The 26,946-nt window shown below is 39.4% G+C and overlaps 1 protein-coding gene across 1 annotated transcript in view; it reads right to left on the bottom strand.

Annotated features, from left to right (window-relative positions):
• NC2alpha (negative cofactor 2 alpha) overlaps positions 1–26,946 on the bottom strand; it is a 172,359-nt gene that overhangs the window by 113,502 nt on the left and 31,911 nt on the right. The window contains exon 3 of the mRNA XM_090370856.1: positions 1,086–1,179. Coding sequence (XP_090226982.1) covers positions 1,086–1,179 — 94 coding nt within the window. The remainder of the gene's footprint in view (positions 1–1,085; positions 1,180–26,946) is intronic.

Here is a 26,946-nt window from a genome sequence, read left to right as displayed (position 1 = left end):
ACAACCTTATTTTTCTTTAATCAGCATCAATTTATAAAGAATGTATAACCTGTCAAATCTATCTATAAAAATCAACATTATTTACACCACATATAGTCAAGCTTAGTTAGAGCAACATTGAAAATAACAAAAAGAAATAATATTCAAAACAAAAAAAAAAAAAATCTATGCTAAAACATCACAATTAAATCAGTTAAAAAAAAAACTCTCCATACAAACTGTGCCACCATTTTACCTTGGTTATAACTTCATTTCAAATTTTTTTAACTCAGTTATAATATCCAAGTTTCCAATAAACTGACCAGCAATACATATTTTAGAATGTGCAAACCATTATTCAGTTGGTGTTGTATTTATAGTAATCTACAGTGTCTCAGATGCTAGTTTTTTTGTTTTTTTTATGGTGACCCAAAACAAAAGGTTTTAGTACACTGTACAAAGCTGAGATCATGCAGTAAATGATGTCCTTGAAACAGGCCCCTGTTGCTCGCAATAACACAGGTGACTTATCATCATCAGTAAGCAATTTATGGTAAACATGCAGTACAAAAAAAGTAGACATGGACTTTTCTGAGCATCACTGATCTAGTGAAATCATTATACAGTACCTTGTTAGCCCACTGGTAATGCTGATTTGCTCTGGCAGCTTCCTTAGTAGTGCTAAAAATTTTCCTTTGCTCTTGAAGCCCTTCCTCACTGTACAATGAAGCCTTCAGCTATTGGTAAATTTGGCTGTTAATTCAATAATTTCATGAACTCACTTCTCAAAATTGAGTTCTTTTAATTTTCAGTAAACATTCATTACAATTTTCTTCGTGTGACTAAGGACCTACTTCTCCAGTGTTTTTTCTTTGGTAAGAATTGGATGCCATTACACTGTAGCTTCTATCAGGGTGGCAGTTATAAACCTCAAGCATATCATGGTGCTCTCAATCACCAAGTTTGACTATATATGTTTATTTATTTTGTAAATCTATGTACACTAAAATGAATGAATAAATAAACATAATTTCTTTATATAAAATATTCATCATAAATGAATGTGTCTAAACAAGAAAATATTCTAAAAACAATAAGGTTCTTACAGATGAGATGTAGAAAGAGTCTTTGCATTCCTTGATTTTGTAATGTCACTGGCCTTTTTTACTAAAGATTCAACAAATAATTCCAAAGCTCTAGCTATTTGTAATTAAGGTTATTATGCTTTTTCTACATGATTTTCACAGAATACAAAGGATTATTTGATTAAAATGCAATCAAGTTTGCAATAATACAATTAAAGTGCAACCTAATTTACAATACAACAAAAGTGCAATTGAGGTTTGACACCGATAAATGCAAGATACTCCATGTGGGTAGCAGAATAACAATCTCAGAAAACCTACCAAATGAGTGGTACCACACTCAAGGTAATTGAGAACAAAAAAGATATAGGAATAATTGTACAGTTAGACACAAAATTTTCTGAGCAGTGTAGGCTGCTAGGACACTAACGGAATTTTGACGGTGGGAACAAGGAGGTGATTATACAGTTATATAAGGCAATGGTTAAGCTGCATCTTCAGCACTGTATAAAAGTATGGAAGTCTCATTTTAGGAAGAACATTGATCTGTTCTATAGGACAAATGTGCAAAAATTTGCTTTCAGCCAGAGAGCAACTGATTGCTGGAACAAACTTCCAACTGTTCTTATAGAAGTGGGTTGTTTCTTGAGGATTAAACAAATTATTAGAGAGATGGATAAATGGTGTGGGTAATTTTTGGCTGATGCTAAATAAGTTTGCTTCCTTACATCATTTGCCACTACTAATACTAATTCTGAACCCCTCCCCAGCTCACTTGATATACTTTTTGAGGGTTGGTGTGGAGGGGACTAATCCAAACTTTGTCCTTGAAATTAACTTTCACTGACATATTTTTCAACTTCTATATTAATTTTTGTCCTTTGTTAATCTACTCACAATAAAGGATTTCATCTGCCAAGGCCATATCTTGTTAGGAACCATGGGACACTTCCATCTAGAACAACCATAGGGCATAGCATTTCAATAACCTCTAAAGCTGCCAAAGGACTGGGTTGAAAGGGCCTTGGTCCTATGATATACAAACCACTAACAAACAAAGTACTTAGTGAAATAAAGCAGAACTTCTTCAATGATCATGCCTCCACACACAGCACACCCTCTAATTAAAATTAATCAAAAATGGAGTCAAAAGAATGTAAAATTACAAAATAAATAAATAAAAATTAAAATAATACGTAGAAAATGCTAAAAATAACCTAATATAGAAAGAGATCTGGATATTCCAAAATAATCAACAGAAAGAAAGATACTGCTAAACAATAAGTTAGCAATCTGTGGCAAAACTACTTATACTGGCGGTAACCCCTGAAAGTATTCAACTAATGATAAAAACAAAATCTTTATTTAAGGATCTCAAAAACCAGCAGACACAACACATCCAGTGTCACTTTTTTTATAAAAAAATAAATTGGCCACAGCTTCCTCTAATTAAACATAACAGATTAGTACATTAGCATCACGTTTGTACATAATGAATTACCGAAAATGGTAACATGGCGTCGTTTTTATCATATCTCATATTGTGAATACCTTCACAACAAGTTGCCTGATATTGCACTATTTCAAATAAGTAACGCTTCACCAGTAAAGAAGACTGACCAATAGCCCTCCTCCCAGTTCTGGGGAAGGTCCTAGAAAAACTGATTGCAGGCAGATTTCGTAACTATTATAATTCCAAAGGCCTCCCATCAGCTTCACAATTCGGTTTCACCCCTGGCAGATCCTCCGTGGATGCCCTAAATTACATCCTCAACTCTATCACTTCCGCGGAATCTACCTATGTCCTGGGCCTCTTTGTGGACTTCAAAGGGGCGTTTGACACCTTATGGTGGCAGAGCGTCCTGGCGAGGTTCCGAGAGGCCGAGGTCTCAACTCCAATATATCGCCTGATTGCTGACTACTTTTCTGACCGCAGCCTCGTGGTCTCGGATGGAGTACATACTGTGACCAGACAGGTTACTCGAGGCTGCCCCCAGGGATCCGTTCTTGGCCCTATCTGCTGGAACGTGGTCCTTGATGGGTGGCTCTCCATCCCACACCAACAAATAACCAAAATAGCATATGCAGATGATCTGGCCTTGATCTTATATGGCAACTCCAGACTACAACTGGAAACCTTAGCCACTGAAGCATTAGATGACCTTAACCACTGGTGCAACCAACATAAACTAAGCATTTCAGTGGAAAAAACCTGTCAAGTTCTCTTCAAGGGCCGCCTGGATCCGCGTAGACCTCCCAATATCAAGCTAAATAACCAAAGCATTAAACTGGTAGACTCCCACAAATACCTGGGAGTAATCCTAGATAACAGGCTAAACTTTGTACCCCACTCTAGATACCTACTAAATAAAACAAAAATCATAACTGGGAAACTACTTAAAATCACCAGGAAAAAATGGAAAATCAAGCCATCAACCTTGCAGTTATATTACAAAACGCTTTTCCTTCCTACCATATGCTACGCCGCAGGGGCTTGGGCCCCTAGTGTCTGCCGGGACCAAGTAAACAAAATCCTTACTAGGGCTCAACGCTTCTTCCTCCTGGCCACATCCAGAGCCTGCCGCACAATATCATCAGCAGCCCTAGAAGTCATATGTGGGAAACTCCCAATCAAATTTGAGCTCATAAACTCATTCCTAAAATACCAACGCAAACTAGATACACCAAAGGAAATTGGGCAATACAGCATAGACCAAAACCTATCAGGAAAGGAAGACAGCACCCGTCTAAGATGCCAATTCCTGCAACAATGGCAGGAAGAATGGGCCACAAACACAAAAGGAAGAACCACGGTCCTATACTTCCCTGAAGTCATGGAATTCGGTAAAAACTGCAAACCCTGGCTTAACCCAAGCTTATACACGATGTTCTTACTATCAGGACATGGTAGCCTGAACTTCAAGCTCTACTCCTTCAACTTGACAGCGTCCCCAAACTGCCACTGTGGCTCCCCAGAGACAGTACAACACATCCTATTCGACTGCACACAATATACGGACCTGAGGATGCCGCTGCAACTTGTTACTAATGTTTACTTGCCAAGTGAGCTACCAATATTGGTGGCCTCCCCGGACCATTTCTCTGCCCTCTCCCTATTTGCAGAAAAGGTCTTCTCCCGCAGATCAAGACTACTGAACGCAAGAGAACAGACCTAGGTCGAAATTTGATGGAGGTCTGCACTCTACATCTGTATGAAACTGTAAGGAGCTGGTGAGTACAGCCGCATTGCCTACCAAGTAGAAGACTCAGTCAATGTGGGCACATGCCTGAATAGGAAACTCAAACCTGTTGTTGACAAGTGCGTGAAGTGAGTGATTGTGACCAGCATAACCACATCCAAAAAACCATTAAAAAACTGACAGCAACTTAAAGACTGACTACAAGAAGAGGTTGAACACTCAACCTACTGACTGTTAGGTAACTGATTCTGATGCACATAAACTGGTGGATCAGATACTCTTCCTTGTACTAGACAATAACTAACACAAACAACCAAACACAGGCTGCCAGCTCTAGGACAGGATGCGCCCTGCGGGAACTGTGCTGAAGCCTGCCATGTCAAACAGCCACAACCACTAGAAGAATCAGAGACAAGAATGGTGGACACAACCATATACTATGCCCCACTCTGGACAGGACTGAGCCCTGCGAGCTGAGGGACGAGTCTCAACACACTGGACTCATGCGACAGGATTCTAAGCCATGCACTGAAGCAACTGGCTCAGTACAGGTAAACCTTGTAATAGCTTTCTCCTCCCTCCCTCACCCAACTGCTGGGTGTGCCAGTTCCAGGACAGGATTGGGCCCTGCAGGAACAATGCACGTTTAGGGATTTTATTATTCTATTACACATTGTTATTAGCTAAAATAGTAGAACCTGGCTGCCTCCTCGTGGCTAGGGATGGGAGCGGGGGGGGACACCTCGCCTTCGACCCCCTGCTGCTAAATGCCAGGCGCCAGCCACAACCAACATAAAACAACACACAACTCACACTAACCTACCCAACTAGTAATCAATAAATTAAAATCAGAACAATTAAACATAAATTCAAACTTAAACTCGAACTCAAACTTAAATCTAAACTTTATCTATAACTCAATCTTAACTTAGACTTAAACTTGAACTTAAAATTAATCTTAACCTCAACTCTAACCCTAACTTCAACATAAACTAAAACTTAAACTTAAAACTGAACCTTAATCTAAACTTAAACTTGAACTTTAATTCAAACGAAAACAATAAATTAAACTTCAACTTACTTCAAACCTTAGCTTGAACCTAACTTAAACGTTAATCTAAACCTTAACTTAACCTTATTAGTGGAATTTCACAACACTGCTGGCAACAAAAAACGCTTAACATACGGCGGACATAGGGGACACCCTGGAAACTGCCAGTAACCTACATAAATACTTTGCAGTAAAGAAGACTATTGTTACTTATTCTCAGTAGATACCAACACCCGGACAGCCACAGTTTCAAGGCCATTTGGCCCCTCATTAGAGGATGTGTAGTTATCCTGATGTTACAATAAGTGACAACACAGTTATGAAGTACAGCCAGGCCTCGCATAATGCAATTCAATTAATGCGGTTTTCAATTACCACTATTTGCTGGAAATTTGATGTGATCCAGCAAATTTGCTGGATCACATTAACTGGAAATTTCCAGTTAATGTGATCTTTCTTTTTTTTTTTTTATGCGATAGTTGAAAAAGATTTGAATCATGCATTAAGCTTACCGTGCGTCGGGCGGGCAATAAACAAATATCGGCCTGCTGCCCGCCTCAGTGTGTTCCATCAACCATCAGAAGAAGACGTGTTACTTGTTTGTCTCCCGCTAATAAAGTCAATGCAGACTTGCATTTAAAAATTCAAATTTTTAAATGAGCCAGATGAAAATGTTACCGCGAAGGAGATAACGCTAAAAGAACTATATGAAATCTTTCGTATCGCAGAGAACCTCAAACATTGTTGTCGGCTATCGGAAATTGATTGATGAAATGAGAAAGTCAACACTGTTCAAATATTTCCACAACAGTCATTTCTTCATTGTGTATTTTATGTCAGAGGTTCCCAAACTTTCTCGGTTCACGGTGCCCTTAGTGTCTCAGTAATTTTTTCACGGAGCACCTAGACCAAAAGAAATACCTAACAGTTCCGTTTATTAAGTAGTTAGGTTAACTCCGCAATGGACGGTCCCAAGCCCGGCTGCGAAAGGAGGAGGGTGGTCATCCTGCTGAAATGACCAGAACCGGGAAACCGGGGAAACTAGGCAAGAAACCGCATGAAATTCGGAACAAGCTCTTACAACAATGTTACAGCATCCGGGGTAGCCGATGCGCCAGCACTGGGGACCCAGGGTACTGGTGTGAAGTGGACCACTGGCCACAGAACAAGATGTTATAACAATGTTACCGCATCCGGGGTAGCCGATGCGCCAGCACTGGGGACCCAGGGTGCTGGTGTGAAGTGGATCACTGGCCACAGCAATAAGCTTACTAGGCCGAAAAGGACAATTAACATTGGCGAATGGAATGTTCGAACGGGGCACCACGTTGGACAAAAGGAAATCATTGCCCAAGAACTACTTAGGTGCAAGATATCAATCGCGGCATTATCCGAATTAAGACTCACCGGGTCTGGAACGATGATCATCCAACCACCAGCACCTAATGAAGCGGTTATGCTATTCTACTCTGGTGGTGAGAAACGAGAAGCAGGAGTGGGCTTTATGGTCGATGCTCAGGCCACCAGTAGTGTGATCGCTTTCCAACCAATATCGGACCGCCTGGCAGTCCTTACTGTCAAGGGCACCATCAAGACCCATATTATCTCCGCCTATGCGCCAACTGAGACTAGCCTGGACCTGACCAAGAATGACTTCTACAACCAGCTCCAACATATGCTGGATTCAATTCCGCAGACAGAAGTGATCATCCTCGCAGGGGACTTTAATGCCCATATTGGCGTGGACAGATCTGGTTGGGAAACAACAATGGGCAAGTTTGGCCATGGGAAGATCAATGACAACGGCTTACGTTTGTTGTCCTTTGCCACATCTAACAACCTGATCATTGGAAACAGCCATTTCCAGCACCCTCAAAAACATCAACTTACATGGCGAAATCCATCTGGCAAGGACTCAGCAATCCTGGACTACATTTTGATCAATGCCAGATTTCGCTCATCACTCATGGACGTTCGTGCCATGAGGGGACCTGATTGCGGATCTGATCACTACCTTATCCGGGCTAAGGTGCAGCTCAAATTACGGCATGCAAAAAGATCATCTCGGTCAGCCAAGCTAGACTGGAGGCAGCTAATGAATGCTGCCAACAAACAGGCATATCAAATCGCCCTATCCAACCGCTTCGAGATGCTGGCTGTGCCCGAGGATATAAATGAAGAAGAAAAGCAGATCTCTGATGCCATCCTGGAATGTGCCAAGCCCCTATGTCCACCTGCCCGACGTCGAACGCAACCATGGATATCAGACGAGTACCTTGACCTCGTGGACAAACGGAAACAGGCAAAGTTGATCGACTTTGAACGGTACCGGCAGCTAAACCGAGAAGTCCGACAAAGAATGACAGCAGAAAGAGAAGCATACTGGAACCAAGTGGCAGACGATCTTGAAGTGGCGGCATCCAAAAACGAGTACCGCACTCTCTACCGCACCCTCAGATGTCTGAGTGGAAAGACCAAATTGACTAGTGACAACATCAAGAATGCTGATGGGACCTTCGTGCGATCACCATCCGAACGCCTGCAACGGTGGAGTGAATTCTTCAAAGCTTTGTATAATCACGACCCACCTCAGGGACCGCCAGCAACAGCACTCTCGATCGACCCCCCTGAGGTCTCCATGGTCGATGTTGAGCCTACAGTAGAAGAAGTGAAAGCAGCCATACAATCCCTGAAGAATGGCAGGGCACCAGGAGTGGACCAAGTCGCCACAGAAGCGATCAAAGCCGGGGGAGATGTACTGCTTCGCCGACTACACTCACTCCTCAAAACCATCTGGTGCACTGAACAAATTCCGTTAACATGGAGGAAAGCCATTATCGTACCGATCCACAAGAAAGGTGATAACCGGGACTGCAAGATCTACCGTGGCATCAGCCTCCTTTCCATCATCGGAAAGGTCTTTATGAAGATCATCCAGTCAAGACTGCAAAAACATCGCGAGCAAACCAGCCGAGAAGAACAGGCAGGATTTAGACCCGGGCGAGGATGCTGTGATCAAATCTTTGCCATTCGTCACAGCTGATGGAGGAGAGGATCCGGTGTGGACAGCGAACCGTCATTGTTTTCATTGACTTTAAGTCTGCTTTCGACTGTGTCCACCGGCCTGCCTTATGGAAACTACTAGAGGTTGAACATGTACCTCGAAAAGTCATCACACTCCTCCAAACTGCATACAACGGTTTAACCAGCCAGGTGTGCATCCAGAACGATTTATCTGAGGAATTTACCATCCAAACTGGAGTCCGCCAAGGGGATGTAGCCTCCCCATTGCTTTTCAACATCGTGGTCGACGCCATTATGAGGCAAGCATTCAGAAACAGACAGGGCATACAATATGACAAGGATCACTATGTGACTGACCTGATGTTTGCTGATGATAGTGCTATCCTTGCCGGTAACGACGCTGAAGCCACGGACATCCTCTACGACATTGCCCGCATTGCCCGGCCATACGGTTTGAAGATCAATGCTGGTAAGACAAAGGCCCTGACAACAGATGGGTCGCAAGCTACCATCTATCTCGAAGGCGTCCAGATCGAGCAAGTGCAGGACTTTAAATACCTTGGGTCGCTGGTCCAGGAGAAGAAAGTTGCATCCACCATGGAAATCCACAGCAGAATTGGACAGGCGGCCACTGCGTTCGCCTCGCTCAAATGGTGTCTATGGAAGAGGACCAACATTTCCACAAAGACTAAAATCCGACTCTTCCGGACTTTGATCCTGCCCATTCTTCTTTACGGATCGGAAACATGGATTTGTCTCAAGTTAGATTTGAACAAACTTGAGGTATTCCAAATGCGATGCCTGCGGCAGATCTTGGGCATCTCTCTTCGCGACCGCATCACTAATGATACCATCCGCGCCAGATGCCAACAGCAAACAACCATTGCCGACCAAATCCAGAAGCGAAGGCTCAGATGGTTTGGCCACGTATGTAGAATGGGCACGAACAGAATACCATCCACACTCCTTTGGAGACAATGGAGCATCCAACGGACCGCGCCTAGGAAAACGTGGGCCAAGCAAGTGGAAGATGACTTGAAGAGCCGATGTCTCGACCTTAACCAGGCCAGGATTGAAGCCATGGATCGTAAGGTATGGAAGAACATCACAGAGCAAGTCCGAAACCCTGCGGCACCTACAGCAGCATACTGGTTGCGTCGCCAACCGCCTCCCCCAGCTGCCAGCTAAGGACCAAAGAAGAAGAAGAAGTAGTTAGGTCCAAACAACTTAATAAGAAATGTTGAAACTGTGAACTTGCTGTGTTTCCCTTGAACATTTAATATATTCCGCGGCGCACAGTTTGGGAACTGCTGTTTTATGCAATAAACATTTAATTCCATAATTATTTTCATTATCTTTTAAATTGTATACAGTTAAAAAGTTATTTAAAATTATTTATGGACATTCCAGAAGGTCAAGGACCAATTATAATTTTTTCCTATTGATTATTATATTTGATAAACGTGTTTCCGTTTTGTGCGATGCGCTCTTGGGACGAATTAATTGTGTTAATCAAGGTCAGCCTGTATAACTTCACAATATGAGAGATGTCAGATAGTATACAACAGTATAGACTGAAAAAATTTAACACTAAGGCCTCAAACTTATGGAAAATTCACTAAATGTAACACAGTGCATTAACATCATGTCTGTAAATAGCGAAAATGGTAAAATGGCATAATTTCTGTCAAGTTAACCTAGAAATACTGTTCTAGATTTAGGCCCAAATGGATGTCAGACGAACTAATAAGACTTGTCGCAGAAAAGAAAAATGATGGGATGCATGTAAATTATCAGGCGCCACAGAAGCCTATGGTAGTCTGTAATCAAGTCACAAAGGAGGTTAGGCAAGTGAAGGCAGATTATGAGAAATCTTTAGCAAAGGATGCACAGGAAAACAGCAAAGGTTTCTTTACTTATATAAACTCTAAAAGGTTGGGGATTAATCAGATTGGTCCACTTGATATCAATGGTTTGACTGTAGGGATCATTTCAGATAGCTGCCAAACTAAATGAGTAATCAGCCAGTTCCTAAAAAGGGTGACAAATCCCTCCCATCCAATTATCGTCCCATTGCAATTACTTCTAATCTTTCTAAAGTAGTGGAGAAATCAATTAACTGCCAATTCTTAAACTACCTAGACACCTTCTGTCTGATCAGCGATCACCATATGGATTCCGCCAGTGTCGATCCACTGGTGATATTCTGCCTTATATTACCCATTTATGGACAAATTCAATGGAAAAGTTCGGGGAAAGACAAGCGGTTGCTTTTGACATCTCAAAGGCTTTCGATCGTGTTTGGCATAAAGATCTTGTAAACAAGTTTCAATCTTATGGTTTGCCAACTGTTTTTTTTATAGTTGGTTATCCAGTTTTCTCTCTGATCACTCACTGAGGGTGATGGTAGATGGCTCTCTGTCTTTCCACTAATGCTGGTGTCCCCCCCCACAAGGTTCAGTTCTTTCCCCCACTCTTTTCCTCTTGTATATTAATGACCTTCTTCCATTGAATGGAAATCTTATCCATAATTTTGCCAATAATAGCACATTGCATTCCACTTTCCATTTTGAGAAACCTTGCCCTGCTCAATCAACTTGAACTTCTCGAATATCTGCTACCAATTCCTTAAATGCCGATCTCCAGTGGGGCAAATACAACTTAGTTCATTTCCATCATTTTAAAATTCAGTCTTGTCTTATATCTCGCAAAGAGGATTCTTCTGCTCCTATGCTTATCTTTGGTGACACTACGATTTCTAAGCAAAATGATATATCTCTTTTGGAGATTACCCTGACTCCTAATCTCTCTTGGCACAAGCACATTACAAATATTGCTTCCTCTGCATCTAAAAAACTTGGTTTTCTCTTTCGCTCTAGGCATTACCTTTCTTCCAAACAGCTGTTAATTTGGACAAATCGCAAATCTGCTCTACCAGGAATGTTGTTCCCACATTTGGGGCAGTGCCCCCAAAACCTTTCTCAGGCTTCTAGATTCCATTCAGAAGAGGGCGGTTAGGTTAATTAATGACTCCTCTTTAACAGTCTCTCCACTCTCTGTCTCATAGATGTACTGTTTCTGCTGAATGCCTTTTCTACAGATACTTCCATGGGCACTGTTCTTCTGAACTGGCTTCTATAATTCCCACTCTCTCTTTCAAAACAGTCCGAACATGTGCCATCACCAGCCAACATCCATTTACTGTCCATCTTCAAACTCATAGAACCAACTTTTCATCTTTCTCATTTATTCATTCAACTGCCATTTTATGGAACAACCTTCCTTCATATATGTCTTTCCTGAAAATTACAGTCTACAGAAGTTCAAGTCTAATGTCAACAAATACCTTCTCTCGTCTTCTCAACCTCCAACCCAAGCATGGTACTAAGTACTATAGGTTCTAATACCTCTCGTGTTTGGGGTTTTCATAAAAAAAAAAAAAATTTGCATCTACATTCACACGAGGAGTTATTCAAGGAAGTGAAGGCAAGATGGTTATAAAACTCTAACAGGGAGTTAAATGATTTTGTAATAACTCAGAGCAAAATGGAGGAGAAATTGTTGAAACCGAACATAAGGCACCTGGGGTGGATGGAATCTATCCAGTTATATTAAAGGAAGCAGCAAAGGAAGTAAACAAACCCTTACTCTAACAGGGAGTTAAATGATTTTGTAATAACTCAGAGAAAAATGGAGGAGAAATTGTTGAAACTGAACATAAGGCACCTGGGGTGGATGGAATCTATCCAGTTATATTAAAGGAAGCAGCAAAGGAAGTAAACAAACCCTTAGCCATAAGTATAAGGTCATCCTCGGACTCGGGATGTCCCCACAGACTGCAGATGTGCAAATGTATCTCCAATTCACAAAGGGTGACACAAATTATTACAGACCTGTTAATTTAACTTCTGTTCTAGGGAAAATAATGGCATCATTAGTTAAAGAAGCACTGAAGGATCATCTAGACAAGACTGTAGTAATAATTCAGACACAGCATAGGTTTGTTAAGGGGAAGTCTTGCCTGACAAATTTAATTGGATACTATGATGTGGTCACAAAGGAACTGGATGCAAATAATAATTTTGATATCATATTTCAGGAAAGTTTTTGATACTGTTGCCCTGGGAAGACTACTGTACAAATTGGAGCAGTATGCCATTAAGTGCAAGTTTCTACATGGACTAATGTTATTAGTGGCGTCCCTCAGGGTTCGGTGTTGGCCAATTGTTTGTTTTGTATATTTAATAAATAATAATAATAAACTTCTTTATTGCTGCTAAGTACATGTACTAGGAACAATAATTCTCATCACGGTGACATGGCCACGAGTTTTACATTATATATGTGATTAAATTGGTAAAAATTACAGTAACATGGGAAATTATAAGTTACACATTTTATCAATGATATTGATGAAAGTATATCAAGCTTTATGTCAAAGTTTGCAGAGGTTGGCAGGGTTGTTAATAACAGTAATGACAGTATTCTGCTGCAACAGGATCTGGAAAAGTTGGGGAGATGGGCTGAGAAGTGGCAACTGAAGTTTAACATTGATGAGTGCAAAGTACTGCATATGGGTAGCAGTATCCTCAGAGAAATGTACAAACTGGGTGGTATCACACTCAGGGTAGTGGAGAATGAAAGGGACCTGGGGTAATTGTGCAGTCAGATATGAAGTTTTCTCAGCAGTGCAGACAGGCTGCCAAAGTATTTCATGGGGTCTTGTCAATGATATACAGGAATTTTTTTAACAGGGATAAGGTATCCCCTTGTATAAGGCAATGGTCAGGCCTCACCTTGAGTACTGTATACAAGTCTGGGGGCCTCATTTTAAGCCAGCCCAGACAACCCAGATATGAAGTTTACCTTCACAATATGAGAGATGCCAGATGGTATACAACAATATAGACTGAAAAGATTTAGGGCTAAAGCCTCAACTTATGGGAAATTTACTAAATGTAACAGGTTAGCGCATTAGCATCATATTTGTACATAGTGAATTACCGAAAATGGTAAAATGGCATTGTTTCTATCAAGTTGAGGCTTTAGTCCTAAATCTTTTCAATCTATACTGTTGTACACCCTCCGGCATCACTCACATTGTAAAGTTATACTTCATAACTGGATTGTCACATTGCAACATAAGGGTACCTACTTACTAATGAGAGGCCAAACAGCCTTGAAACGGCCATATGGGTGGTGTATCCACTGAGAATAAGTAACAATAGTCTTCTCCACTGGTGAAACATTTCTTATTTGAGGTAGTGCAATATCAGGCAACTTGTTGTGAAGGTATTCACAATATGAGATATGATAAAAATGATGCCGTTTTACCATTTTAGGTAATTCACTACATACAAACATGATGCTAATGCACTATCCTGTTATGTTTAGTGAATTTCCCATAAGTTGAGGCTTTAGCCCTAAATCGTTTAAGTCTCCTCTAATTAGAAATAAATTCTTAATTGGGAGGAGCTATGGGGGGACGATCAATGAAGGAGTTCAGCATGGCTTTCCTTTAGTCTTAGACTGGTCTGTACTTGTTAACAGGAGAGACTGCTTCTACAGGGATGGGATACACTTAAATAGAAAGGGTGCAAGAATATTTGCTGATGCTATCGAGGCAGTGTTAGGTGCGTCAGAAAACTGCTAGCTTGGGGGGATACAAGGACTAATAGTTTAACAGTAGCCGCAGGCAGAGGTGAAGGTGATTCTTGCACAACTTCTATTAGAATAAGTAGCGACCTGGAGCGTGGGGTTTTGGGGGTTTCGGGGACGGATGGCAGTCATTGTGAAATAGGTGGGTATATGGGATGTGTTAAGGTAACTAGGAATAGGAGCATGTATACCAATGCTAGAAGTATAGTAAATAAATTTGATGAATTTGAAGTGCTGGTCAAGACATCAAAGGCGGATATTGCTGGGATAGCAGAGACGTGGTGTCACACAGATATAAGGAATGCAGAACTGGAATTTGGGGAGTACAATGTGTACAGAAAGGATAGACAGGATAGAAAGGTAGGAGGTGTTACGCTGTTAATTAAGAAAAACATAAAATCAAAAGAAGTGCGCCCAGTTGATATAGATGAACAGTGCACTGTTGAGTCAGTTTGGTGTGACATAAGCACTGCGAAAGCAAAAATAAGAGTAGGAGTGTGTTATAGGCCTAATGACTCGAATGAGTACAACGAACAATTGTACAGAGAAATAGAGTGGGCTAGTAAATCGGAATGTCTTATAATGGGGGATTTTAACTTCCCAGATATTGACTGGAACTTGTGGGTTGGTCACTCACACACTAGTCAGACTTTTGTGGATTGATTGGATGATTGTTTTCTGCAGCAGCATGTTCGAGAGGCAACAAGAGGGAGTAATACTCTTGATCTGGTTATCAGCAGTGATCATTCCTGTATTAAGAATTTGCAGATAAAAGAACCACTAGGTGGCAGTGATCACAGTGTACTGATGTGGAATTTACTTAAAGATTTAATTACCATCAGGGGTTTGATTTGATTTGATTTAAGAATTCTTGGCGCAAGAGCTACTGCGGCTAAAATGCGCCTGTAAAATTTTTTTTTTTACATAATGGTTTTGTTTTAATTTGTATATTGCTGCTAATGATTTCCAAGAGTAACAGAAAATGACTATAGCTTGCTTTCGAGATAATATTTAGTTTTATATTTGATTGCAGTAATTTATTTTCTTGAGGAACTGAAAAACATCTGCTATACTTTTTCTATCTTCCAGTATGGTTTTGAGAGTGAGGGAGTGATGTTTGTGTAGCTCTTTGAAGGAGTTTCGGCGCTCATCTGCAAAAGCTGGACAAGTAATCAGTACATGTTCTACTGTTTGTTGTGTGTGACAGATAGGGCATAGAGGTGGATCCTCTCCTCGCAAAAGATAAGAGTGACCGAAATACGTGTGTCCTATCCTTAACCTACCAAGTATCACTTCATCGCGTCTATTTTTCTGAATGCTGGATTTCCATGGTTGGAGTAATCTTTTAATCTGATGCAATTTGTTAGTGGTAAGTACTTGCCATTGCTGCTGCCAGTGATGTACCCCACTGTGATCAATAACGTGTTTATAGTGTCTGAGAAAGGGATATATTCTGATGCAGATATATTGTTGTTAGCTTCTTTGGCAGCTCTGTCTGCTTGCTCGTTACCATGTATTGAGACATGGCTTGGGATCCAGCAAAATCTAATGTTATGACATTGTTCAAGGAGTTTTGATATTTTGTATTGAATCTGCTGTTGTAGAGGATGTTTGTTAGAACTGATATTTTGTATTGCCATCATGGAACTACGGGAGTCGGTAAAAATTATGCTGTTTTGAAAACTTGAATGGTCGATTTCGTCTAGTGCTAACATAATGGCTTGCAGTTCTGCGGTATAAATGCTACAGTCTTTTGGGAGTTTTTGGGCCAGTGTGATGTCAGAAAAGTAAACTGCCGCTCCCACATGAGAATCAGTTTTGGATCCATCTGTATATAGAAAGCAATGATCTGAAAATTGTGCCTTATAAGCAGCATGCAGCTGTTGATGGTTTATATGAGAAAGGATTTGTTTGCTCGAAATGTGGAAAAAGGAGTCACATAAAGGTTGTCTGATTATCCATGGTGGAGTAGACTGCTTCGTCAGCGGATTTATGTTATCTAGGTTAAGCTCTCTACTGAGAAGAAGGTTTTTTAATCTCACATTCGCAGGTTTATTGATTCTTTGTTGTTGCTGATAATGTTGTTCCCATTCAGAAGCAAAAAGAGTTTTCTGTAGAGGGTGGTCTGGTAAGGATTTTATTTTAGCTGCATAAGAGAGTAATTGATTTTGTCTTCTGATTTGCAGAGGAGGTTCTTGAGCTTCGGCGTACAGGCTCTGCACAGGTGAGGTGCGGAAAGCTCCAAGGGCTAAACGTAGTGCGCAGTGATGTACCGGGTCGAGCCATCTCAGGGCACTAGGTCTTGCCGAGTCATAGACTGGGGCACCATAGTCTAGCTTAGACTGAATGAGAGGCGATATAAACGTAGTAGGATTGTCCTGTCTGCTCCCCAGGATATAGCGGATAGGACCTTCAAGATGTTCATTTTCTTCAAACAGTGGACTCTTATGTGACTGATATGCTCTGGGAAAGTCAGTTTTTTGTCAAAAACTAATCCTAAGAAACGGACACTATTTTTAACTGGGATGATCTGTTCTTTCAGCCTGAGTTCTGGGTCAGGATGGAGATTCCTTTTTCTGCAGAAATGTATACATGCAGTCTTTTGTACCGATATTCTATATCCATTTCTTTCTGTCCATTTTATGACTCTGTTAATGGCTACTTGCAATTGCCGTTCTATTGTCCTCATATGCTGCACTTGATAAGAAATGCTGAAATCATCAGCATAAACTGTTGTAAAGACATTGTTTGGGATTTGTTCTATTATTGTGCTGAAGTGGACTGCAAAAAGTGTGGCACTAAGTACAGACCCTTGAGGAACCCCTTATTCTTGATTAAATATGTTGGAAAGTGTATTGTTCATTCGAATTTGGAAGGTCCGATTCTTAAGGAAATTGTATGTGTAGAGGGGTAGATGTCCTCTAAGGCCAAGTTGATGTAACCTTTTAAGTATACCATATCACCACGTGGTATCATATGCCTTTTGGATATCAAAATTAACCATGACTTGATGTTGTTTCCTGAGAAAAGCATTTCTTACTTGATTTTCCAATTGTATAAGTACATCCAAGGTACAGTGATTTTTTCTAAAGCCAAATTGTTCTGACTTGAGAAGATCATTATTTTCTAGATACCATGTTAGTCTATTGTTGACCATTTTCTCTAAGATCTTGCCTAAGCAGCTAGTCAAAGCTATGGGACAGTAGTTCTGTGGGTCTGAGAGATCTTTTCTCTGTTTTGGGAAAGCTAGTATTATTGCGTGGTGCCATTTGTTTGGGAAAGAATTTTCAAGGTATATTTTGTTGTATAGATCTAACAGGGCTAATTGGGACTGTTCATCTAATTGTTGTATCATTGCATAATGGATTTCATCAGGACCGACCGCGCTGTGTTTCACCTGTAGCAGAGTTTGTTTTAGTTCTGCTGCCGTGAGTGGCAAGTTGTATTGTTCACACTGATTGGTAGAAAAGTTTAATTTTATTTTTTCGGCCTCTTTCTTGTACGTTTTGAAAGCAGTGGGGTATGCACAATTAGCAGATGTATTCGAAAAATTTTCACCAAGCACATTGACTTTATCTAAGGTATTTGTAACCAACTGTCCCTTCCAATTTAGCAATGGATAGTGGTTTAATTGAGAATTGTTTGTCATCCTTCTGATCTTTTTCCAGATAAGTGTAGCTGGTGTGGAAATAGTTATAGTGGATGCAAATTTCATCCAAGCAGCTTTTTTGCTTATTTTTTGCACTTTCCTGACCTTGGCGCTGGCTCTCTTGAATTGTATCAGATTGTCTGTTGTTGGGTTTTTGCGAAAAAGGTTCCAGGCTCTATTTCTCTCTTTTTTAGCTTCCCGGCACTCTTTGTTCCACCATGGTTTTGGATATATTCTGATGTTAGAAGATGTTTTAGGTATTGTCTTTTCCACAGCTTGAAGCATACTATCAGTAACATAGGCTACTGATGTGTGTACTGATTTTCTTTTAATAATGTTGCAGTCTAGCTTGGCTAGTATCCTGAATGTTTCCCAATCTGCATCATATATTTTCCATCTGGGGTGCCTATTGGCTTGGCATGGCGTTTTTTCCATGATTTTCAAAATAATGGGGTAGTGGTCGCTGCTCAATGGAGTCTCGTGCACGCTCCATTTAGTCATAGGGAACAGTGTTGGGGAACAGATTGATAAGTCTATTGCAGAACTGCTTTTTGATGGAAGGTGGAAATATGTGTGTGTGCCGTCATTTAAAATCATTAGGTTGTTCTCGACAATTAATTTTTCTATTTGCTTACCCTTCTGGTCTATTTTGTGATCGCCCCATAGTGGGTGATGTCCATTTAGGTCACCTAAGATGCAGAATGGATGTGGTAGTTGCGTGATCAGCTCTTCGAAATCCTTAAATCGGAATTCTTGATTAGGGGGTAGATATATTGAGGCTATGGTAATATTGAAGCCTATTGCTAGACGGGCTGCAACTGCTTCTAATGGTGTGTTCAATGGTATTGTTTGGGAAGGGACATGTCTGTTAACTAGTATTGCAACTCCTCCTCTCGCTGTTCCATTCGTTATGCGATCCTTTCTATATGTGATATAATTTTTGATTATACTATTGTCCTGTGGTTTTAAATAGGTTTCTTGTAGGCAGATACTTAGTGGGTGGTACTGGGTGATGAAATCTATAACATCATTGGTGTTTGAGCGAAAACCTCGACAGTTCCATTGGATAATCGTATCTGTCATTTGGGGTTAGATGTTCCCTCGGATTGCTTCCTTGGGGCTGATTTATTTTTGTCTACCTTGGGGTTTTGTCTTTTTTTGAAAAATAGGGTCTACCCGTATCCATTTCTTCTTCAGTAAAGATTTCGAGAACTGGTTCCTCTCCTTGGTTTCTTGCATCCGTGTCCATTTGTTCTGCAATCTTTTTTCCTGTACTACCTATCTTTTCTTTGTTTGCTTTTCTTCTTACATTTTCTGAATTATCTGGTGGGAAAGATAAAGGAGTACTGATAATCTTTTCTTGTTTTTGTGATGGAGATAGTTTGTAAAACTCACGAACCCATTCTGAGATGGATTCTCCTAGGGGGATTGTAACATCCGTTTGTGTACCACAACATTTTGAATTGGGTAGTTTAATTGCCGGAGCCTTTTTGATTGTGGTAATCTGCACATAAGAAGGTTTGTTTGCTATATTTATTGTAATTACCTTTTTAGCTTCCTGATATGAAACTCCATTTTCTGCTTTGTATTTTTGTATCATTTTTTCCTTCTTCCAAATTTCACACTCCCTTGAATATGCAGTATGATCTCCTTTACAATTTACACATTTATGGTTTCCAGCCGTGCAAGTAGAAGTGGCATGTTCTTGCGAACCACAGTTTCCACATGTTAATTTTCCTCTACATACTGTCTGTGAGTGACCAAACTTCTGACAGTTGAAACAACGGAGAGGATTCGGGATGTACGGTCTTATATTGCAGTGTAGATATCCAGCCTTTACTAATCTGGGTGATTTAGGCGTGTTGAAAGTGAGTATCAGATTCCTGGTGGGGGTGATTATCCCTTCTTTTTTAATTGTAATTCTTTTAACATTGATGACTTCTTGTTCCTGAAGTTCCATTTGAATTTCCTCTTCAGGCACATTTAGAAGGTCCCATTCCGTAATGACACCTTTTGAAGTATTTAATGTATTGTGCGGGGATACTATTACTAGTATTCCTGCAAAGGTTGTCATTTGTAATCATTTTTCTGAGTGTTTAGCATTGGCCGTTTCTACCAAAATGTCGCCTGATTTTAGTCTTTTAACTTGTTTTGGTGGGCCGACATAACTCTCAAGTCTTTTGTATGAGAAAGGGTGACAATTGTCCTACCGCTTTCTCAGTATTTGAGTGTACAATAATATATGTTGGAGAAATTAAAACTTGAGAGTCAGTTTTTAATCTCTTTGTGGAGACAGAGTCATTTCTATCGCCTTTTCTGATTGCCTTAGAGGTGTCTCTGAAACAACTAGATTTCTCATATCTTGGATCAGTTCTATTCGGGTCTGTTGACCCAGTGGATTCCTGGGTATTGGAGTCAGTTCGCTCCATTTCGCCCTGAAAGGGAGAGCTTTTCCCTTCCAGGTTACCAGCCCCGCCACGTGGAGGCAGGAGCAGTGCCGCCCTGTGACCAAGCACTAGGAGGTTAGTAATTAAGATATAACAGAAAATAAAAGGGAAAGAGAAGGTTGCTTTCCTTCTTAATCTAGTAAAGTTGCTTTCTTTACTATGGATTATTTAATTGTGTGTTAATAAATGCTTTAAATAAGGAAACGATTTCTACTTGAAGAAATAGCACTAATTCAGAGCAAAAGTCACTTGATCACAGAATCGCTTGGCACTTGGGGCCTACCATCAGGCCCCAAGGGAAGGTACATGTCTTGCTTCCTTAAAGGTGAGTACAGTGGTCTCAGAAAGTTTTTAAATTCTGTACAGTGGGATCAACTGACGATGTTACCAACAGTAAATTCTAAGTGGGAAGCATTTAAGGAATTAATCGTGGATGCTACTAAAAGTTTCATACCTATTAAAAAATATTGTTCAAGGTTTTGGCCTAAATGGTTATCAAATGAACTAATGAGACTCGTAATAGAGAAGAAAAATGCATGGGATGCATATAAATTATCAAGCGACTCAGAAGCCTATGGCAGATATAAGCTAGTCTGTAATCAGGTCACAAAGGAGGTTAGGCAGGCGAAGGCAGATTACGAGAAATCCTTGGCAAAAGATGCTAAGAAAAACAGCAAGGATTTCTTTACTTATATAAACTCTAAAAGGATGGGGTTGAATCTGATTGGTCCACTTGACATCGATGGTTCGACTGTTGATGATCCTGATCAGATAGCAAACAAACTGAATGAGTATTTTGCATCTACATTCACACATGAGGAATTATTCAAGTTTGAAAATGGATATAAGGTTATCAAATTGTAGCAGGTTACTTAATGATTTTGTAATAACTGAGAGCAAAGTGGAGGAGAAATTGTTGAAATTAAACATAAGAAAAGCACCTGGGGTGGATGGGATCTATCCAGTTATATTCAAGGAAGCGGCAAAGGAAGTAAACAAACCCTTAGCCATAATTATGAGAGCATTCTTGGACTCAGGGGAGGTTCCCACGGACTGGAGATGTTCAAATGTATCCCCAATTCACAAAGGGAGATCGAAGGGTGACACGAGTAATTACAGACCAGTTAGTTTAACTTCTGTTCCGGGTAAAATAATGGAGTCACTGGTTAAAGATGCATTGCAGGATCATCTAGACAAGACTGCAGCAATAATTCAGACCCAGCATGGATTTGTTAAGGGAAAGTCTTGTCTGACAAATTTGATAGGATATTATGATGTGGTTACAAAGGAACTGGATGCAAAAAATAATTTTTTTGATATCATATATTTGGATTTCAGGAAAGCTTTTGACACTGTTGTGCATGGAAGACTACTGTACAAATTGGAGCAGAATGGTATTAAGGGTAAGTTGCTACAATAGATAAAAGGATGGTTAAGTGGGAGAAGACAGACGGTGGTAATCGATGGGTGCTGCTCTTCAGGGACTCATGTTATTAGTGGAGTCCCACAGGGTTCTGTGTTGGGTCCACTGTTGTTTTGTATATTTATCAATGATATTGATGAAGGTATATCAGGCTTAATGTTGAAGTTTGCAGATTATACAAAGGTTGGCAGGGTTGTTAATGACAGCAATGGCAATGTGCTACTGCAACAGGATCTAGATAATTTGGGCAGATGGGCTAAGAAGTGGCAACTGAAGTTTAACCTTGACAAATGCAAAGTACTGCATATGGGTAGAAGTAACCCCAGACAAACGTACCAACTGTGTGGTACTACACTTAAGGTGGCAGAACATGAAAAAGACCTGAGAGTAATTGTGCAGTCAGATATGAAGTTTTCTGGGCAATGCAAACAGGCTGCCAGGGCAGGTCATGAGGTTTTGTCAATGATATATAGGAATTTTGCTAGCAGGAAAAAGGAGGTGATTGTCCCTCTGTATAAGGCAATAGTCAGGCCACACCTTGAGTACTGCGTACAGATCTGGAGGCCTCATTTTAGGAAGGATGTAGATTTGCTTGAGCGTGTACAGAGAAGGGCAACAAAATTGGTGAGGGGAATAAAGGGATCCTCTTACCAAGAGAGGCTTAAGTTCTGCAAATTGCAGTGGCTGGAGACTAGGCACCTGCGCGGTGATCTGATTGAGGTGTATAAGGCCTTGAATGGGTTGAGCACGCTGAATTCTGATGGGATCCTTCCACTTGTTCAGATTATGAACCTAAGGGGGCATAAATTCAAATTAAGAAAGAACAGATGTAAAATAGATGTGTGGAAATTTGCCTTTAGCCAGCGGGTGGTTAATTGCTGGAACAAACTTCCATCTGTTGTTGTGGAAGTTGATAGGTTGAATAAATTTAAGGAGGAACTGGACAGGCATTTGGAGGGAATGATGTGATTTTTTTTTTTTTTTTGGCTGATGCTGCATAAGCTCATACACGTGCTTTCTTGCATCACATGCTATTACTACTTCACACTGGGTAGGTACTTCATTTGTTAGTTTGGTTTGCACATCGCAGGACCACAACCTTACAACCTAGCCCTTCAAGATTAGAGGTTATTGAAATGCTATGTCCCATTGTTGTTTCAAATTGTTGTTGTTCTTGGGTTTTAGGCACATCACTGACTTAGGCTTAATTTTGCCATTGTATATTAGGTCTGTACATGTGTGTGTTTACATACCAATTTGCATGTCGTGTAGACTGAAAAAGGCATAATAACTCTCACAGGAGTAACTCTACTCTTTCCACCTGAGACGGACTAACTACTGCCTCGATTGAAGAGAACTTAAGAAATTCCCCCTGTCACAGATGGGTATCAAACTCTCCTCTCCAAAGAAATGACAAGAGGCAAAATTACTATATCACAAGTGATGGTTGTTTCTGGGGCCTTACAAGGAAACCATCTGCTGGAGGCCCAATCTTGTCAGGAACTTAGTTCTTGACAAGATGGGGCTTCCAGCAGGTGACAGATGAGGCCTCCAGCAGGTGACAGATGAAATTCTTTATTCTATCATTTACCTTTGGACTTTTTTAGTTCACAAATCTAGTAATGCAAAAGGAGACAGGGTCATTTCAGCTAGCAATATGTACTTTCATGATTCCAAAAATAATTTTTATTCCCACACAGTGCAATGTCTATTCACTTCACTCATACACTTCTGAAAGGATTCATTGCTAAACTAACAACTTTTTTTATAATTCCTTGAATTAAATTATAAAACTTTAAATTATTTTTTAATTATATTCATTTATTACTTAAGAATTTCTGTGCCATAGCCCATCACCAGGCATGCAAAGGTTGAGTTTTAGTCTTCTTTGTCTATGCCTGAATATCACTTTCACTCCACACGCACATGCATTTGAAAAATCAGCAAGAAATAATTCAGAATTGTTCACTTTTTTGATGCCACCATTATTTATATTTTTTGAACACAACTGTGAAAAATACATTTTTATATTAAAAACATATGTAAAAGTAATTTTTGAAATTAAAACTCCCTTTAGACCTGTTTGAAATGGCAATAAAAAAAACCAAAAAAAAACCATGCACTTTTAACAAATGCATACAACTGAATGCCAGCCTGTCAATAACAGGAGTGCCCACTGCATTAAATGCGAAGGACACGAATAAAGAAAGGCAGCTCACTATCAATTGTACGTGATAGATGCCACTGAACATGTGCATATAATTAAGTTTAACTTAATTCCTGAATTTTTCTGTGTGATAGAGGTTTATGGAATTTTCAATTAGATAGTATGAATCAGAGCTGTACTACTCAATATGTTCTACGTTGATAATAATATTAGTAAAAATAATAAGAGGAGTTTACCTCAATATAGTGCGTAGAACACTTCCGTATGATACCCTCCAGAAATTAAAACGGAAAAAAACGAAAACTTACCGGTACATTAGAGTAAAATATAAATAATTAAATAATCAATTTAACACAATTCAAATCAATTTAAAACAATTAAAAATCAAATTAACGCAATTAAAAAATCTAATGAAAATATTCAAAACGATTTTCCTTCCTGAAGCTGACAATGCTTTTCGACTGTATGTCGTGTACACGAGGAAAGATTTGTCACCTGTTGATATGTCGGTTCATTGGATAATTGGTGAGGGGGTGTTCGTGAACTAGCTGACATATTCTGTGGTAACACGTTGTGTGTCTGTGGGGGGGATGTCACCCAACTCGTATGAACTTGGTCGCAAGCCCGCGACAATGTGTTAGAATTCGCATGAACGTGTCTTGACCTATCTGATAATGTTTGCAACTTATTAACGTGTCTGTTTTTTATTTCTGAGGCTTGTGCTTCCCGTCGCAAATCTATGGAGGTCTTCAGTACAGACCAATCGTTCGGATGTAGATAATTTTTTAATTTATCGCGAAGCTTCCTAACCTGAGAAAGGTATTTTTGTTTATTCAAATATCGAGATTTTAAGGCAAGCTTAACAATATTACGCGATGTCGCCAGTGTTAGTTGTTTTATGCCTGAAATTTTTTGATTTAAATTCACCCTGGCAAACTTCGGAACGATGTTCTTTTGAAGGCAATATTTTAGAAAAGAAATATGGTAACTTTGGGCCGAGTACCTCAGTGTAGATTTAATGTAATTTTGTACCAAGCCATTCAAAAAATATCCCATAGTTGTGTGTATCGATTGTTTACTACTGGAGAGATAGGAAGTGAATGAAATAGTCAATAAGAGTTTAAAAATTAATTAGATAGTATGAATCAGAGCTGTACTACTCAATATGTTCTACGTTGATAATAATATTAGTAAAAATGGAATTTTCAATGGAAAAATCAAAGAAAACATTTTCAAAAACAGCTGTGTTGACAGAGTAGATGAACGGCATGGATTGCCAAAATATTGTCTGGGGTCTTAATGACCCCACATGACAGGCTTGAGGTTAAATTTTTATTACGAAAATGTTGAAGAGTATATATTAACTTGGCATTACCAATGACTGATAACAGAAATGCTCTCTGCTTGATCACACACAAATATATTATTCATTAAAAATCACAATGAATTGTTGGAAGCACACACACGAGTGCAGAAGTATCAGATCATTCCATAAGTAATGTTACTTTTAACGCACTCTTTTACAATATAAAACTACATCAAATCAAGTTTTATTTTTAATTGAAAGGGAATGATACTATAAACCACATGTGAATGTTATGCATGTTTATTGGAATGGTTATAAGGTAAAAAAGACTATAAAGCATTTAGGGTGTAAGCCTCAAGCTATGGAAAAGTCTAAACTATGTATAAGTATAGTGCGAACGCATCAATAATACATAGCCAATTCTGAATGAATGGAATATTAGAAAAGCTGCATCGTTTTAAGTTATATCTCATATTGTGAATACCTTCACAATGAGTTGCCACGATATTTCACTACTTTGAATAAGTAACGCTTCACCTGAGGAGAAGACTAATGTTACTTATTCTCAGATGGATACCACCACCCAGACGGCACCGTTTCAGGGCTATTGATGCTTTCACACTATACTTATACATAGGTATAAGTATAATTAAAAAGTGAATAGGTATAAGTAAAAAGTGAAGATCAAGCATGGAGTTATATTTTCCTTTATTCTCTAAGACTATTGCATGCATATAATTAACAGCAGGATATAACCATGCATATAATTAACAGCAGTGTGGATCAGTTCAGTTAACTGCGCAACATTTTTACAGGTGATCAGTGTGTGACCATTAAGAGGTAATAAATTATATCATATCAAATTCTGCTAACATCATAAAGGGCATTTCCACCTTCTTCAATAATTAACGATATCTACTTTGTACATTAATAGTCCAGTTTATAAATTTTGCAATTAGCAACCATTGATGCAGTATAAAAATTTATAGAAAAAAAATGTACACAGAAACACTAAGAAGAAACAGCCAAAATGCAAGGATATGTATTTTATGAATGAGAATGCTGAACATTGGTGGGCCCTGATTACTGAATATCCAACAGCAGCAAGATCTATTAAGCAAATTTATTCATGGAGGACAAATTTATTCATGGAGGAAATTTATTCAAGTCTGAGGACAAGAGTTGCCTGTGAGGACGTGCCTTTCTGCCGCTCTTGGAACAGAGAAGTTTTTTCTGATTTATTTTCTGCTTTATTAGTTTAAATTGACATATTAACTTATTTTCTAGAGTAGCTTTATATTCCTATTTACGGTACTTAAGTTTAAAGTAACTTAGATAGAGATTTTGTAGGTATTACTTAGTATCGGAAAGGGTATCAAATCCACGTGTTTACCGATTGTAAATAGCCGCCATTGCTACGCGAAAATTAATCAGTAAAATCTATTAATCTTGTCGAACTTCATTGGCAATTAAATTGTACTTTTAACTATACATATAACCACTTAGGTTACGTAATATAAATAATTAGTAAAAATAAATAATTAATACATAACTTGATACAGAAGTTATATAACGGGATTTCGTAGATAACACTCGTTACTTAAACAAATATTTCGTAGATAACACTCGTAGATTTCGTGGATAACACTCGTAGATTTCGTAGATAACAGTTGTTACTGAAACATAAATATAGCGTTATAACTGTGTTGGGATACAAGTTTAGGATTTAATTTTGTACTGAAATTGAAATTTTTATTGAAAGTAAATCGAAATCATGACTCAAACCAGAGCAGCAAAGCAAAAGGCTCAAGCTAATGGGAATGCTGTGGCTCAGAGGAGAACTGAGGGGGACAGTTGCCCTCTGAATCACAGCCTTTTCAGATGCACTATTTGCTTGATGTTTGCGGAGCAGTCAGGTATGGGACATGATACTGCCATGGGGGATGTCTTTGTATGT

This window comes from Mastigoproctus giganteus, chromosome 3, assembly GCF_048544385.1.
Source record: "Mastigoproctus giganteus isolate SK-2022 chromosome 3, ASM4854438v1, whole genome shotgun sequence".
NCBI lineage: Eukaryota > Metazoa > Arthropoda > Arachnida > Uropygi > Thelyphonidae > Mastigoproctus > Mastigoproctus giganteus.
This window is presented reverse-complemented; position numbering and strand designations above follow the sequence as displayed.